The sequence below is a fragment of the Sylvia atricapilla genome, chromosome 14 (assembly GCF_009819655.1).
Source record: "Sylvia atricapilla isolate bSylAtr1 chromosome 14, bSylAtr1.pri, whole genome shotgun sequence".
Taxonomy (NCBI): Eukaryota; Metazoa; Chordata; class Aves; order Passeriformes; family Sylviidae; genus Sylvia; species Sylvia atricapilla.
In genome coordinates, this window is record NC_089153.1 from 15,072,958 (window position 1) to 15,089,116 (window position 16,159).

Below are 16,159 nucleotides of genomic sequence, written 5' to 3' on the forward strand. Positions count from 1 at the left end.
TACCGCTACGGCTCCCGCCTCCCTTCCGGCGGCGGCTCCTTCTCTGCGCCGGGGGCGGACGGGGCGCACCGGAGCCGCGCCGAGGCAGCCAGGTGGGTGCGGGAGCGGGCCGGGCCGGGCCCGCCGTGCCGCAGAGCCCGGGGGGGCCGGGCACGGGCGCGGGGATCGGCCCGCCGAGCCTCCCGGGGCCGCCGGCTTATATAACGGGGCGGCGGCCGCGGAGCGGCGGGATGCGGCATGCGGGGCGGGATGCGGGGAAGGATGCAGGTGATGCGGGATGCGGGGAAGGATGCAGGTGATGCGGGGCGCGGGTGCAAGATGCAGAGCTGAGCGGCGCGCCCCCGGGCTGCCCACCCGCAGGTGTGGGGAGGGGGGACACGCCGATGTGCAGGAGGTGGCAGGAGAAGGGCTGTCACCACCGGACCGGGCTTTGGATGCCCCCTCCAGCCCCTCCGTGCCCGGCCATCCCCTGCGGGGGGGCTCCGCAGAGCGTGGCTGTGGCAGAGAGAGGATGCGACCTGATCCCGCCATCACCCCCTGCCTGCAGCCGGGAGGCTCCGTGCACCTTTCTGCTGTGGGCACCTGCCGGGCTCTTCCCGTGCCTCCCCATCGGTGGCTCCCTCCTCCACCCTGCTCTCCACGGCCAAGTCCAACCACTCGTGGAGCATCCCAGCTCCGCCGTTGCCCGTCCCCTGTGATTGAACCCCTGTCCCCTCTGCGCTGTCCCTACAAGGCGCCTCCTAAGCCCCACACCCCAGCTCCTCTCCCCGCCGTGCCCCCAGCGGGGGCAGCACACGGGCAGGTGGCTGCGGCGATCCAGGCCTTGGCACACGCGGTGGCAGTGCCACCCGCATGGCACGAGCGTGACCGGGCAGCCACTGCCCGGGGCTGGCAGGGCGGTGAGTCAGAGCAGAGAAGCAGGGCTGGCACCGCCGCTCAGAACAGGGATCACGGCTTCTCCCTGCAGCCAGCCGGGCTCGCTGGTGGTGGTGGCAGATGCTGGCAGGGGCTGGTGAAGGAACCGGAGTGATTTGAGCCAAGCTGAGGTGCTGGGTTTGGCAAATAGAGGATGAGGAAGGATGGGCCGGGCTCAGGGCGTGGAGAAGTGTCCTCCCTGCCAAACCTGCCCTGGTGCCTCTGAGGCCACAGGACCCCAAGGGTTGCCAGGACAGGCTCCAGGATGGAAACAAAGGAGCTCAGTCCCCATCCAGTAGCAGTGCTTACAGTGTCTGACCCTCACCCTCCTGGGGAAACTGGAGACGGCTCAGCTGAGACAAACTGGCACAGAAAAATGTCTCAAAGTCTCACTTGGCTGCGGGCCGAGTGCTTGTTTCTTCGATTGCCTTGCGTGATGACATTAGTATTGAAATGACCCCGAGAAGACAGAGCTCAGAACACCTCACAGCACTGGAGGATGATTGTGGTTCACACCTTGGCTCTTCCCTGCGTTTCTGCAGAGGCTGCTGCCAGGCACAGCCCAACAGGCCCATATCAGGAGCCAAGGGGAGCTGTGTTGAGTTGCCCAGCCTGGTTTATGCTCTGAAGAAGTCCCAGCAGAGGTCCAGTCCTGTGGGAAAATCCTCTGGGGAAGAGGTGGTGATCACTGGCAGTGTGGCACATCTCCGTTCCTACCCCTGGGCACCGATGTGCCCCCGTGGCCTGGAGCTCAGGAGGTGTGGTAGGCAGGAGAGCATGGTCACTGCAGCCCAGGCTGCTGCTTCTCCCACTGGCGCTGAGCCCAAGCCCTCGGGCATCACACACTTCCCCAACAGCCAGGGCTGGACCCCAGAGGACCGTCCCTGTGGCCAGAGGATCTCTGCTCTCGCCCACAGCCTCTGCGTGTTCCTGGCCAGGCCTTCCCATTTGTTCTTATGCCAGCATCATCCTCGAGTTTAAATGATCCTTCTCCCTCCCCGGTGTTTATTCTGCGGGTGTATTTATAGAGAGCAATCAGGCCTGCTCAGCCAGGGTAAACAAGCCGTGCTCCTGCGGGCTGCTCTCGCGTGAGCGCTCTCTGCTCACTCGTCCCAGGAGCTTTCCCCTCTGCCTCTCCTGGTCCCACAGAGCCTTCCCGGCTGCAGAGACACAGATCTTCTGCCTTGTCCAGCTCTGGGCTCTCCAGGCTGTGCTTCCAGGCTCACTATGTCACCCACTGCCTTGCCAGGAGCCACTGTCACTTTTGCCGTGTTGTTCTGCACCACAGGTCCCTGTTTCTCCTGCACACAGCCAGGCCAGCAGGTCCATCCCTCCCTAACTGCTGTCACCAGCCCCTGCTGTGACACTCACCAGAGGCTCAGAAACATTGTTTGTCTCAGTCAAATCCCAGAGCCCACAATGGTGCAACCCAGACCTGCCCTAATCCGAGGCAAGAGGAATTGTGCAAGAGGTATTGAGGTGTTTGAGGCTGAGAATCTGCTTTTTGAAGGCAAGGCAGAGTGGCTCAGGGACACACCTCAGCTGGGCAATGCCTCTGGGGGCTGCCTGGTGTGGCATGCCACCCTGAGTCCTCTGCATCCCTGCGTGAGAGCCAGGACAGCCAGCACAGGCTTTCCCCAGACACTGTGACTCTAAACTTTCCGTCCCACCTGCTGCCCAGGCAGGAAACTGGTGCCAGAGCCAAGGCAGGTCCCAGGAACATCTCCCTTAGGCAGGGGAAGTGTTTCGAGATGTGTCCTGAGTTTCTCAGCCCATTCACCTCACTGCTCACCCTCCTCCTTCCCCAGCCCCCTCTCTTCTCAGGTGCTTGGACAAGCTCAGCTATTCAAGCAGAGTGCTGAGAGCTGGATGTGCCAAAGCAGAAGAGCTGTGGACTCACTAATGTCTCATCTCGAGCATTAAGTTTTCTCTGGATACTGTGTCTTGTGTCCAGACTGGATGAAAACATCCCTGCCAGCACCTGAGGGCACTGCTGTCTCTGGAGCTGGGGGTGTTCTGGCACCATCACCCTGCTCTGCTGTTCCCTCTCCTCTGCTTTGGCTGTGGTTGGTGTCTGGCTGCCTGGACAGACAGACAGACTGAGCTAGTGCAGCTGTCCAGAGGAGATGCATCTTCATGGTACTGGCAGGCTCTGCCTATTGCAAAGGAGATTTAAAAACTCTTTGGTCTGGCTGAAATAAAAAAACACCCTGCAGGGATTGGAGCAGCACCCCTCAGGACCCTCTGCATTTTCTCAGGTACCTGGGCAGGGTATTCCTGCTCTTCCCACCCTCTGGGGTTTCAGCAAATAAATATCTGCTGCTCTGCACCCCAGGGCACAGCCAGCAGAGCCAAACTGAGTCTGTCCCAGCCCAGCTGTCTCCCTGACGCGGCGCTGTCTGGAAACCAGACGCCCCCAGGAGCACATCCCTGCAGCTCTCCGCAGCCCATCTCACCCTGCTCCAGAGCCTTCCCACATCCCAAAGGAGGCAGTGGTTGTCCCCAGCAAAGGTCACCTTCACGCTGCTGTTGAGCCCTTTCCAGGCTGAGCTCTTTGTGCTGCATTCCCAAGGCACCAGTCACAATTCTGGGGTCTCCTTGGAGATCCCACTGGGGACCCTTTGCCTCTTTCCATAGCCAACCTCCCCAAACCCTGTTCCCAGGGGCTCTCAGTGTCTCCTGCTCCCAGGGTTGGAATGAGGCATCCCTGCTCTGTAAAGCTTTTAAAAATTCAGGCTCCGTCCATCCCAGCCCCTGCTCCTCCAAAGCGTCGGTGTTTGCCTGTGTTTCCCCTGGGTCATGTATTTATCTCCAATTTGCCAAAGCCTCCCTCCTTCCCCAGAGTGGAGGAAAAGCCTTTGCTTGAAGTCAGGATGAATTTGTAACTTCCCCGGGAACCTGCTCCTCGAGTTGCAGAGGAGAAATCACACTCATGACACGTCACAGTGACATGAGCCACACCACAGGGACAGCACACCCCAGAAACCACCAGCATGGCACCCAGAACTCTGGTACCCAGGTCCCTGCCCAGGCCACCATCCCCCTGCCTATCCCCAAGCACCACAGGGGGATTTCAAGGACATTTGAGGAAGGGATGAGATCCCCAGACAGAAGTTTCCTGTGGTCCAGCAAGAGGAGGGAGCCCAAAGTGGCATCAGGCTTCCTCCAGTTGCTGAGTCTGAGCAAGGACTTTTGTTTGGTGGCTTGTTTTAACTTGCCATTATGTTCTCTAAAGAACAAATTCATCATGTGCAAGCTAAGGAAGGCAGAGTTAATGTGAAATTTTAAAACCCTTAAAGGGTTGAGAGCCCTCTAAATTTTTAATGAAGGCATCCAAACTGCCAGGTACCTGCAGAGATGGCCAGGAGCCCTCTGCCAGCAGCAGAGTGGGTGCCCCTGATCCAGGAGAGGACCAAAGACTCTGATGAGCTGCCACCTCCTGCAGCCTGTCACCCTCTGCACACCCTGCTGGGCTCCCACCTGCAGGGAGATGGTGGCTCTTGGCAGCAGGTTGCTCCCATCCTTGGATATCGGGATGCAGGGACTACACAGACCCATCCAGCTGAAGGAGAGGGCAGCAAGCTCTGGTGTGCTCTGTCTGTTGCCCATCAAGTGATTCCACTTTGTCTATGCCACCCGGTCCTGTGGCCCCTCCAAGGCACTCATCCTCTCGCTGTTGGTGTCTCTCCAGGCCCTGCTCTCCCTGCGATGCCCAGCCACCCCCACGAGGTCCTGGTTCCCCTGCGTTAGGTGCTGAAGCAGCAGACTCCTGGTGCTGCACACACCAAGGTAGGCAGCACTGTGGCTCTTGGGGGATTGGGGGGCCATTTCACTCCCCATGGTATGGGGGGGCACAGCACAGCCATGGGATGGATGGGGAAGCTCAGAGGTACCACCTGGAGTTGCCTCAGTGGGGCCAGTCATGTCACCCAGGATGGGGGGTCTTATCTTGGTGACACTTAGATGCAGGGCAAGAGGCACCTGAAGCAGCTCAGGACCAGGCAGAGGCCACGAGAGTGAGGACCAGCTCAGGCTCTTGGCAGATGCTGGGCACAGTCCCACCTGGAGGCCATGGCAAGTGGTGGTGACTGTGGAGGTGGCACAGGGCCAGGGGTTTTTTTTTCCTTTCTTCTGCTTTTTTTTTTTTTTTTTCCATTTGAAAGCCCCCAGATGGGAAAGGTACGAGCCAAACCCCACTGAAAGCCGCCAAGAATGAATTTTCTGGCCCAAGCCCCAGCAGCTCTTAGAGCAGCACGGTGCCTGTCCGGCGTCACGCCTCAGCAGAAACCCTGAGCACAGGCAGGCTGGGGGAAATCTGGGATGGGGAACAAGCCCCACACCCATCCCAGCTACTCCTTGGTGGTCCCCTCCCCACCTCCCCAGCCAGGGCATCTCAGGCTCATCCTGTTCCCACCGAGCTGCAGCTTGGCCAGAGCCCAGGCACCCAGATGTCCCCCCCCACGCTGCCATGGAGCCCCCCACCAGGCGGCCATCTGCTGCCATCAAGGACAGGGTGTCCCTGGGGTTGCCCCCCTGGTGTCCCCTCTGTTGTCCAGGCCATGGGGCATCTGGGCTCCCAAAGGCCCCCTCTCAGGGATACAATGAGCCTTTCCCCCACAAAAGGCAGATGCTCTCCCAGACCAGGCTGGCAGTTTGGGTCAAGCATCCCTGCTCCTCACTTCTCCCACTCCCCAGCACTGGTGGTACAGAGGGGGGAGAAAGCATCCCAGTCTCTGTCCTCAGCTCAGGCGCCCCAAAGAGCTCACAGGATCTTTGCAAAACCAACACTGTCAGCATGGGGCTGAACCTCAGGGGAGCAGTGCCAAGGATCTCATTTTTTCGGGTGTTTTGGCTGGAGAGGGGACAGGTGGGGGCTGCCATTGCTCTGCCATGACCTGGATGGCCAGCCTTGAGCCAGTTATGCCCTTGTCCTTCACATCCTTTTTCTGTCAGTGAAATGAGGGTGGGTATAAGCACTTTGAGGCTTTCTGTGGGAAATGGGTGCTCAAATCCTGTCGTGACACAGAGCCAAGAGATGATTCTTGTGCATCCACTACCCGCACAGTCCTGACCACCTCAATCACTGCTGGCTGCACAGCCCCTGTCAGTGTGGCAAGGATGAAGACCAGTGTGTGCACGGGGTGGGGCGATGAGGAGGCAGCACAGGGGCTCAGGGGGCTTTTGTCTGCTTCCCAAGCTGTGTCTGGTGTGCTGCACCCAGCTCGGCTCCGCACCGGCCCCTGCAGAGCTGCGCGGGTGTGCGTGCCTGCCATAAATATTGATGGGGTGGACTCAGTGTGCCCTTGTAGAGGAGATGGGGCTGTAAAGGCTGTACCTGATGTGGGCAGGGCAGCACAGCCTAGGTGAGAGCACCAAGGCTGAATGCAGTGTCTATTCCACAGCGAGGTGGGATCCATCCTGTACAGGATAGGGGGGTTGGAAGCGGCCAGGTGAGTAAGCCCAGGGGTCATAAACCTGTTTGGGGAACTGGCCAGACCTGAAGTGAGCCTAAATCTTGTGGCTGAGTCTGCAGCGAGCCAGCACGGCTCCCAGAGCCCGTCCCCGCACAGCCACACCAGGATAAACAGCGAGGGGCTGCAGTGCCTCTGTTTAATAATGCATGGCACAGAGGCACCGGACACACGCTGGGAGTCAGGAGCTGCGGGGATCAGGAGTCACCACTGCAGCACTCGAGTGACAGGGTCCATCTCAGCAGGGTCCCCCTGGCACTCACAGGTCCATCCCGGCGTGCCCCAGCGCTCGTGGGATGTGGACTCCTTGGGGTTCTGGGCAGCTCTGAGGCTGGGGCTGGGTGAGCAGAGCTGCACAGGGCATAGAGTGGTGGTGGCAAAGTCAAGGTGCCTGGTCACACCATGGCTGACATCTCAGCCACTCTGGAGTCTTCTTAGCTGGAGCCTGGAGCTGAGTCCCTGTTCCCTCGGGTGGTCTCACTGGGAGATTCAGCCCCTGCATCACTCTGTGACAGAGATGTAGGTGTAGATGATCGTTTCGGGGAGCTCTGGAGGGCTGAGCAGCTCTGGGAGCACCCCTCTCTCTCTCTCTGGTATCCTCCTGGGACACCGCCCTGCTGGGAGCAGCTGGAAGCCGTGGGCTCAGTCTCCTCACCCCATCCCTCCGTCAGCCGCAGCCTCCCCGGCTCTCTCCCGCTGCTGCCTGGGACGAGCAGGTTCGTGATGGGGCCCCGCAGGCGCCACTCACAGCTCACGGCCGGCTCCGTGAATGGCCCCCCGGGGACAGCCCTCCTTGCGTGCTTTTCCGTGATCCGGCCCCACCGACCATCTGCTGTGACACCTCCCTGCCACCCGCTCACTCCCCAGCCCACGCCGTGCCCCTCGGCACACAGGAGTGGGGCAGGGATGAGCCGGGGGTGCCCAATGCACCCCTCGTGCAACGAGGAGAGGGCAGACGGGTCAGCCAGAGGGACAGTGACAGGGCTGTGGCAGCAATGCGGATGGGTATTAATGCAGACGGACCTGTGTGGTGATGCAGGAGAGCAGCAACAGCCGCAGTGTCGGCCCAGAGCCCCTCTGGCTGCAGGGGTGCACAGGGTGGGCAGCAAGATCCCCCCGCTCCCCAAGGCAGCCAGCAAAGCCCAGAGCCAAGGAGACCCTCAGGGCTTGGGGTTGCAGAATTTGCCCCATAAGGGTGGGGGTTGCCCATTTGCTCTGTCCCTCTCTGGTGAGCTCAAGGGGCCCTGCCGCGGCTGGAAGCATCAGGGTGGGGCTGGGGTCAAGCATGAGCCCACCTCCGTCTCCACCAGCCCCAAGGCTCCTGGTGAGTGCTGAGCAAACAGCGAGACCACATTCACACCCCGTGTCTGACATGGGTGTGATAACGGGTGCGTGGGTGCTGGGGTGTCCCCCACGTGTGCTGGAGGGTCTGTGACTCGCTGCAGGGGCAGAGTGGTGGCCCCGGCATCCCCAGGGACTGGACGTGGGTGGTTCTGAGCATCACAGACTCGCCTCGCCCTGAGCACAGCGTGAGGGAGTGACCCCGGGCCGCCCCTGTCCCTGAGCAGTCTGTGCTCAGCCACTGAGCTGGAGGGGCTGTCTCCAGACTGATTCCACAGCACGGCTGGTGCCTGTCCCTGTCCCTGCCCCCGCCGGGTGCCAGCCCCAAGGGACCAGAGCTGCTCTTCAGAGGCTGCAGCTGCTGCATGTTTCGTGCTGCCTCTTCCTCTTCTCCCCGCTGCTGTTTTTGTTTTGTTTAAGAGGCTGGGTTACGAATTTTAAACAGGCTCCTGAAAAACCCAATTACCTCCAGAAGACAACCTGATAAAAGCTGCCTAAGTGGCACTGTGGAAATCGCCTTGTGCAGCAGCTGAGGGAAAACCAACATAACAAAGCCTTTGGAAATGGAGTTAACCACTTTTAATCCCTCGGTGCAATGAGAAGGACCAATAATTATTTTCTGCAAAGATGTTGGGGGCCGGATAAGTTAAATAACTGCCCTGTGTTAATGGGTGACAGCAGGCTAGGCTGGCAGTGCCGCAGGGATGGGTGCAGGTATTCCCTCTGCCTGGGAGCTTTGCAAGGGCCCGCAGAGGCTGTGACCTTGCAGGGTCCTCATCTGGCTCTCAGGGGACAGTGGGGACGATGCCAGCAGGCAGGTGCCACTGTGGCGTTGCTGACAGCAGATGCTGTGGCCGATGTGGTGGCACCAGCCAGTCCCATTCCCTCCCTGGGCGCCAGCGTGGAGGGGAGCACGGATCTGCTGGGGCCCTGGTGCTTGTGCAAACTCCACGGAGGCGACTTGCAGGGCTTGGCGGTGCTGAGAGCTTCCTCCTCCATTTGGCTACGGTGCTGCTACCCCAGTCCCTCACACCTCTCCACATTCCTTCCCTTCCTGCCTCCCCCAGCAGCTCCAGGCAGCCACCCAGCAGGTGACACTGCCCAGGATGATGCCAAGGATCAGCTGGGCCTAAAGGAATGCCTGCGCTGGGCACAAGCATCAGGAGCATCCCCCGAACACCAGCCAGAGCTAGCTCAGCTCTGGGACTGTCAGGATCCCCTGGATCCATCTCTGTCCCAAGAGCAGGGGTGTGCAGGGCAGGAGGCAATGCCCAGGGCTGGTGACAAGCCCTCGGCTGCTCTTCCCATGGGATCCAGGTCAGCAGGGCAGAGTTGGGTGCCCGGCAACTGCGGTTGCACTGCCGGCACCGGCAGCTGGAGTGCTGGGGCGGGCGGCCTCAGCCCACAGGAGCCTCGTGCTTCCCGCAGCAGCAGGGACGGGGGCTGCTTCGCCCACCTCCCCTGGCCACCCCACGAGGGGGACAGTGCTTGGTGACACTGCTCCAGGCCACTGAGTCCCGAGAAAGGCAAGCCCGACTTAGCACTGGGCACTTGCACAAGGGATGTCCCTGCCAGTTTGGCCTCAGCTCATACTGGGAGCAGTCCTCTGGCACACTGGGCTCTACTGGAGGAGGATGTGCTTAATGAGCCGAGGCATCTCCAAAGATTGAAAGACTCAAGGACCCATCCCAGGAACAAAAGGAGGCGTTTGTCAGGCGCTGAGAGACGGGCTCGTTAATTCCTCCTGGCTGTCACACTTATCTGTAATGAATTTGTGCTCCGCTGTATTATTTTTAATACAATAGGAGCGGTGCCGCCCGCCCACCGCCCGGCTGCCGGGAGCGCTGACGTCAACGCCCGGAGCAGGGCTGCCGCAGGACGGACGGACGGACGGACAGACGGACGGGCCAAGCACAGGCCTGTCTTGCCGCCCACACGCCCGTCCCACCAGCTGCCAGCTGGCAGAGCGGGGCTGGGCACGAGGGCAGGAGGCTTTTTTACCTTGGAGGTGGAAAAAAAAAAAAGGAGTTGTTGGTCAATGCCAGGCTGAGGGCTCGGGGCTGGTGGAGATGGGTTGTGCCAGGGGGTGGTTTTGGGAGCAGTGAGAGCGGGTGAACGAGAGGGACGAGTTGTGCCGTCCCTGCGCTGAGAGTTGTCCGTGGCAGCGGCCGTGCGTTGAGGCAGGAGCTGGCAGCGGGTGCACACACACACAGAGATCTGTCGGTGCCGCATCTCTGTGGAGGTGGCACTTGCAGGCCAGTTTTGGCCCCTCTGGCTGTGAGGTGTCCCCCCAGTGCTGCCTCACATCCTGCATCACCCCCAGCCCTCCCACAGCAGCCTCAGAAGCACCGGCAGCGCCAGCAGCATCTTCGCAACCCACCTCAAGGGGCTTGTGAGGGCAGCTGCAGCCTGTCCCAGCTCCCTGCAGCCGCCCACGTTTAGGGGGGGACATCCCTGAAAGGACCACGCACCCAGACCCTCTCCAGCACCCTTCTGGGGCCCCGCAGGCTGCTACCCCAGAGCCTATTAAACACCAGCTATCCCAAAGCCCGGCTCCAAGCGCCACTAATGTAATTGGCACAGGGCTCATCTTGTCTCTAAGAACTCAGGGCTGGATTAATTAGGAGGCACCGGCTGCCGCTCTGAGGAGCAGACACCGTCCCTATGCATCGGGACAAGGGTGGGAGACCCGAGGAGCCCTGCCCTGCACTGCAGAGGAGGAACACTGGAGGGGATGCAGGAGCTCGTCTCCCTTTGGGCAGGTGCAGGGGGGCCAGGCAGGGTGCTGCACCTCATTTCCTGCCCAGAAACCCTTCGCTGAACGGAGTTCTGGGCTCCGTGGGCATCATATCCTCGATGCCACCACAGACCCCCTCCGGCACCCTCTCCCTGAGCACCCTACGCCCGCCCTGGCAGCCCCGCGGGGGAAACAGCACCAAAAATCCAAAGCTGGGGCCCCCGGGAGGCAGTTCTTGGCGGAAAGAGGAGGGAGGCTGACATGATTTATCATGGACTTTAATTAAGCTCCCGCAGCTGCCCCGCATCGCTGCAGAGGAGGCCGGGGTGCTACGGGTCGAGGGGTCGAGTGAGGGAGCCGGGGACTGCGGGACCGGAGGCACCTCCGGCTGATTAATGCCTCGTTTCGCCCGTTAATTGCCGCGGCGGTGAATCATTAACCCCGCGCAGGAGGCGCTTTGCCCTGTTCCTCCGCTGCGGGAGCGCGGGCTGCTGTCCGAGGGGGCCCCGTCCGCAACCTGGGCAGCCGTGGGGGTTCCCCGGGACGTTTCCCCGGGGGTCTTGCGGCGTTTGCCGGGAGGGGTCCCGCATCCCGCCGCCCCCGCGGGGGCCGCTCCGCGCGGTGGCGGGGGGTGTCGCTCCGGGCGGGCCCACGCGTGGCCGCCGGGGGCGGGAGGGGGCCGGGCCGCGGCGGGGCGGGGCGGGGCGGAGCGGCGGCAGCGGCGAGCGGCGGCGGAGCCGGTGAGTGCCGGTGCTGAAGGGACAGCGCCGCCGCTGCGGCACCGGGCGGCCCCGGGCGGCGGGCGGGGCCCCGCGCTGCAGACGCCGGGATGGGGTGGGGGGGCCGAGGGGTCCCCGCGGCACCGCGTCCCCTGCGCGACCCTCGCCCCTCCGCGCGGTTCCCGCCTTCCCCGTGTCCCCGCGTTCCCCCTCGTCCTCGGTGTCCCCTGCGCCCCCGGTGCGTGTCCCCCGACCCGGGTTCCCCCCTCGTCCTCCTCGTGCCTGCGCCCCACCCCACCTCCCCCCACCCACGGCGGGGCGCCCCCCGAGTCCCGCGCTCCGCTGCGGTCCCGGTGTCCCCCGCATGCCGGCTGTCCGCTACGTCCCGTGTCCCCGCCGTCCCCCGCCTTCCCGGCGCCCCCCCGTGTCTCCTGCGTCTCTGCAGCCCCTGTGGCCCCGGTATCCCGGTGCCTGCCGGTGTTCCCCCCGTTTGCTGTGTTCGCCCTGCTTCGCCCGTGCACCTCCCGGTGTCCCCCACGTACCCCGCTATCGCTACGAGCCCCCCCCCGGCCACGCGACCCCAGTGTTCCTGTGCTCCCCGGGTTCCTTGCGCCTTGTCTGCGGCCCCGGTGTCCCTGTGCTCTCCGGTGTGCCCCCGTCCCCGGTGTCCCCCAAGCCCCCGCTGCGGTCCCGGGGCTCAGCACTGTACTCCCCGAAGGAGCCCCCCAGCGTTGTCGCGGGGTGCCCCGGGGCTGGAAGCAGCAAACTTCCGAGGGTCACAGCTCGTGCAACCCCCGCAGTCCCCACGGGGCTCCGGGGAGCCGGGGTGGGGGTCCCCGCGGGGCTGCGGCACCCACCGGGCACGTACACACACACACACACGCTGCAAACTGCACCCCCAGGCTCCGAGCACAGCCTGCAGCACCCCACTCACACGGGGCATGTGGGGGGCACGGGCACCCCACACACACACCCTCCGCCTGTAATCCCCCGCAGGCACACACACACGGAGCACACAAGCAGCCTGCAACACCCCCACACGTACACACACGCGACACAGTCTGCAAATTTGTGCGCACAGCCCCCCGTGCAGCCTGCAAACCCACGGACCTGCACACACACGCAGCTCCCCTCACACTCACACTAACGCAGCCTGCAGCACCCCCTGAGTGTGCAAACACACGCACACTCGCAGCACAAACACCCAGCACCAGACACAGCCCGCAAACCTGCGTGCACACACATCCGCAGAGCCTGCAGACCCCAAAACTCGCACACGCACACGCTCCAAGCTTGCAAACAGGCTGCAAAGCCGCACATCATGGGGGCACACGCAGCGTGCAGCCCCACAAACTTATCCACACGCGTGTGCGCACGCACCCCCCATGCAAACACAGCCTGCAGGCACCCGCAAACACACCTCTTGAGCAAACACAGCCTGCACGCAGAGCTCACACGGCGCGCACCCGCTCCGTCCTGCACAGGCAGTGCCCCTGCACGGTGTCACCCACCCGCATGCATCACACACTCAGTCACAGGCTGCTGCCTGCAACCCCTGCAGCCCCCAGGCACTGCCGCAACCTGCCAACAGCCTCTTCCCCGTCCCTCTGCAGAGCACTCGCACTGCCGTAGACACACGCGGGCACACACAGCACCCCGGGTCCGGCTGCGCCACGCTGGGGCCCCCAGACAAGGTCTGTTACCCCCTCCCACAAAGGAGAGGGCACACGGTGCATGGTGGCATGGTGGGCACCCATCCTACCAGCCCTCAGGCAGCACACCCGTGCTCCTGGTGCGACACCAAGGGCAGTGCTGCGGTGGAACATCCCTCTGGAGTCCCTGCCTTGGTGCCTCCACAGGTTCTCAAGGCCAGAAGGGATGTAAGGAGGGGGCTGAGGGGAGCAGGCACAGTCACTCTGCCTGCAGACCCCAGAACCTCCCTCTGCCCGTCCTGGAAGGCCTTTGGGCTGAGGATGTAGAGGGTGCAAAGTGCAGCCCCAGAGATCATTCCACCCCTCAGCTTGGGCAGTAGGGAACCTTGGCACGGTATCCCCAGCTCTGTCCTTCTCTGCCTGCACAGGTGGCCCAGGTCAGCCAGCCCGGACAGCAGTGGATGAGCGCTGGGCACTGGCCTAGCCCCACGCACACACCGGCACCATGGACTTCGTCATGAAGCAAGCGCTGGGAGGTGAGTGGGAGCCGTTCCCCCTCAGGGTCCCCCCTCCAGGAGCAATGCTGGCCCAGCACCCCAGTAGTGCAGTGGGAGGGACGTGGCAAGGAGAGAATCACACAGCCACCAGCAGTGGGGAGCCCTGCAGGTTTCCCATTTCCAGTGCCGTCAGCAGCTGGCTGGGGAATCCTGGCTCTTCTGCCACTAAGTGGGATTCCCCAGCGGGTCCCCTGGGTGCTGAAGAAGGAGCTGCTGGCGTCTCCCCTAGCTGACACTGAACTAGAGCAGAACAGCCAGCCCGTGGCACTCCCCATCCCCACAGCCTCCCGAGCCCATCTGCAGCCCGCTTCGGCACAGGCGGCCCTGGGGATGTCCCAGGTCCTCCCCGCCCTCCCTGCTGCTGCAGGGGCTTTGGCGGCAGCACCAGGCTGCAGCACCCTTGGGGATCAACCAAGCGTCTTGTTATGCGCAGGGGCCACCAAGGACATGGGGAAGATGCTGGGGGGCGAGGAGGAGAAGGACCCCGACGCGCAGAAGAAGGAGGAGGAGAGGCAGGAGGCCCTGCGCCAGCAGGAGGAGGAGCGGAAAGCCAAGCACGCCCGCATGGAAGCGGAGCGGGAGAAAGTCCGGCAGCAGATCCGTGACAAGGTGGGCACGCACCTCCCCTGTGCCCGCCCCTGCCCGTGGCAGCCGGGGTGGGGCTGGGACAGGGAGCCGGCATGGCCGGGAGGAGGGTGGCCCAAGTCGGTGGCGATGGGCACGGGGCACAGCGCAGGCAGTGCCCGCTGCCTGCCCTGCTGAGAGCCTGTGTCCTCTCAGTACGGGCTGAAGAAGAAGGAGGAGAAGGAAGCAGAGGAGAAAGCTGCTCTGGAGCAGCCGTGTGAGGGCAGCCTGACACGCCCCAAGAAGGCGATCCCGGCAGGCTGTGGGGACGAGGAAGAGGAGGAGGAGGAGAGCATCCTGGACACCGTCCTCAAGTACCTGCCCGGCCCACTGCAAGATATGTTCAAGAAGTAACAGCACCGTCAACCCTGCCATAGGGTGCTGGGGCACGGGCGCCCTCTCTCCTACAACTCCTCCATCAGCTCCCTTGGCCCCGGAGAGGGGGTCCCCACACCCCCTCCCATCCCCTTCTGCCCCGTCCCCCGACCAGACCAAAAGCCCGCCCCGTCCCGTCCAGGCAGGGCCCCCCCACCACGCCAAAGGGGGGCAGCCCTGGCCGGACAGGGCGAACCGGGACCAAATGCACTGATGTAACCTCGCGGCAGGCTAGGGGCACCCAGGCCCTACCGGCCCCCCCGGGGTGGCTCCTCGTGCCCCCTGCCCTGCCCCTTCTGTTCTCCCAGGGGACCCCAGTAGGCCTCTGCTCGCCTGCCCTCGTCCCCAACACTGCCATCCCCCTGCCCCCCTCCCGCCCTGGGCCAAGCCCAAAGCACAAAGCCAGGCGCCCTGCCCGCAGCTCCCCCATCCCCGGTCGTCGGGCACGGGGGTCCCCCGGGGCTGCCCGGTGTGCCCCTACATCGGGGGGTTGGAGGGGACCCCCCCTCCCCGCATCTCTGGCCCCATAGTTAAAGCCATATCAGTTAGACTGCAATACTTCAGCACCGGGAGGAGCGGGCGCCGCGCTCCGCCAACCGTGTACAAAGGCACGCGCGGGGCAGGGCCCCCCCTGCCTCGTCCCCCCGTCCCCGCCGCTCGCTCGTCTGTGTCTTGGCCCCGCTGGCCCCCGTTCTCGCATTAGTGTCTCTGTGCCAGGGTGCGCCCCGTCGCTCCATGCGTCCTCGTGTCCGCTGCTCAGACTCCCGCCCCCGAGTCCCCCCACTTGTCCCCGGGGGCCGCCCGCGGCGCCCCTCGCCGCGCTGCTGGGACCCCCACTCTGCCCCCTGCAATAAAGCCAGCGCGGGGCCGAGGGCTGCCGGGCCAGTCCCGGGCTGGGAGTACCCGGCTGCCCTCACCTGACGCTGGACACATGGGTCCCCCGGGCCTGGGAAGGGATCCCTGGGTACGTGGCCCGGGATGTCCCAGGAGCCGCTGCTTGCACCCCAACGGGGGGAGGCAGGGGCACACCCTCATCCCGGCCCGACTCTTGCCGCACCGTGCTCTCCCCTCCCTGTGCTTCCTCAGCCACGGCCCCCAGCCGCTCACCAGGGCCCTCCCAGGAGGTGGCGGGCAGCTCGGGGCCCCACAGACATGCTGTGACCATCCTGCTCGAACTAGTCTTTGACGAACTAATAAAATAAAGGGATTTGTACATTGCTCCGGCCTCTTCTCATCCGTTGTTTTCTGGGCCCCCATGTCAGCTCCCTCACCCCGCCAACCTCAGGGTTGAAATCTGGCTGCTCATCAGACATGGGCTGGCCCCCAGCCAGGCCTGTACAGGTGCAGGAAGCAGCCACATGTGGCTCCCAGAGTCCTGCTCATTCCTGCTGCCTTCCTACTCCACAGGCATCTGTCCTCTCTGGGCTTGGGGACAAGACAAAAGGGATGTCCCACAGACAGAGCGTGAGGGTTTCTCCCCCTTCCCCTTGACTCCAGGACTTCCCTCAGTGAATGACTGGGGTCCAAGTGCTGTTTCTGATGGGTCACAACCTTCTACCACTCCAAGAGAGGAGCATGAGGCTCTCATGCTCCCCACACCAAGGCAGAGGCCCTGGCAGTGCCCAAGCTCAGGAGGCTTCAGCCTGGTGCCAGCCTCAGCTCTGACTGATGTACCATCATTTACCAGCAAAGAGCTCAGCTGTTACCCAGGCGGCATCAGCAGAGCAGTCACCCAGAAAAGCTTCTGTCAGAAGGAAATACGAGGGTA

At 63.3% G+C, this 16,159-nt stretch overlaps 1 protein-coding gene across 2 annotated transcripts; it reads left to right on the plus strand.

Moving 5' to 3' along the window:
* On the plus strand, positions 1-15,609 carry CPLX2 (complexin 2). Of its 2 annotated transcripts, XM_066329283.1 has the most exons (5): positions 1-92; positions 4,607-4,704; positions 13,264-13,371; positions 13,826-14,001; positions 14,173-15,609. In XM_066329283.1, exons 3-5 carry the CDS (start codon positions 13,341-13,343, stop codon positions 14,368-14,370), a joined length of 405 nt encoding a protein of 134 aa, XP_066185380.1. In that variant the 5' UTR covers positions 1-92; positions 4,607-4,704; positions 13,264-13,340; the 3' UTR covers positions 14,371-15,609. The 2 variants fall into 2 exon arrangements, with proteins under 2 accessions (XP_066185380.1, XP_066185381.1); XM_066329284.1 differs by lacking the exons at positions 1-92; positions 4,607-4,704 and adding an exon at positions 11,128-11,204.
* Positions 15,610-16,159: the final 550 nt, after the last annotated feature.

Coding starts and splice junctions, on each gene's coding strand:
- CPLX2 (XM_066329283.1), top strand. CDS start 13,341: ATGGACTTCGTCATGAAGCAAGCGCTGGGAG. Junction 13,372..13,825: donor CATGAAGCAAGCGCTGGGAG/GTGAGTGGGAGC, acceptor TGTTATGCGCAG/GGGCCACCAAGGACATGGGG. Junction 14,002..14,172: donor GGCAGCAGATCCGTGACAAG/GTGGGCACGCAC, acceptor GTGTCCTCTCAG/TACGGGCTGAAGAAGAAGGA.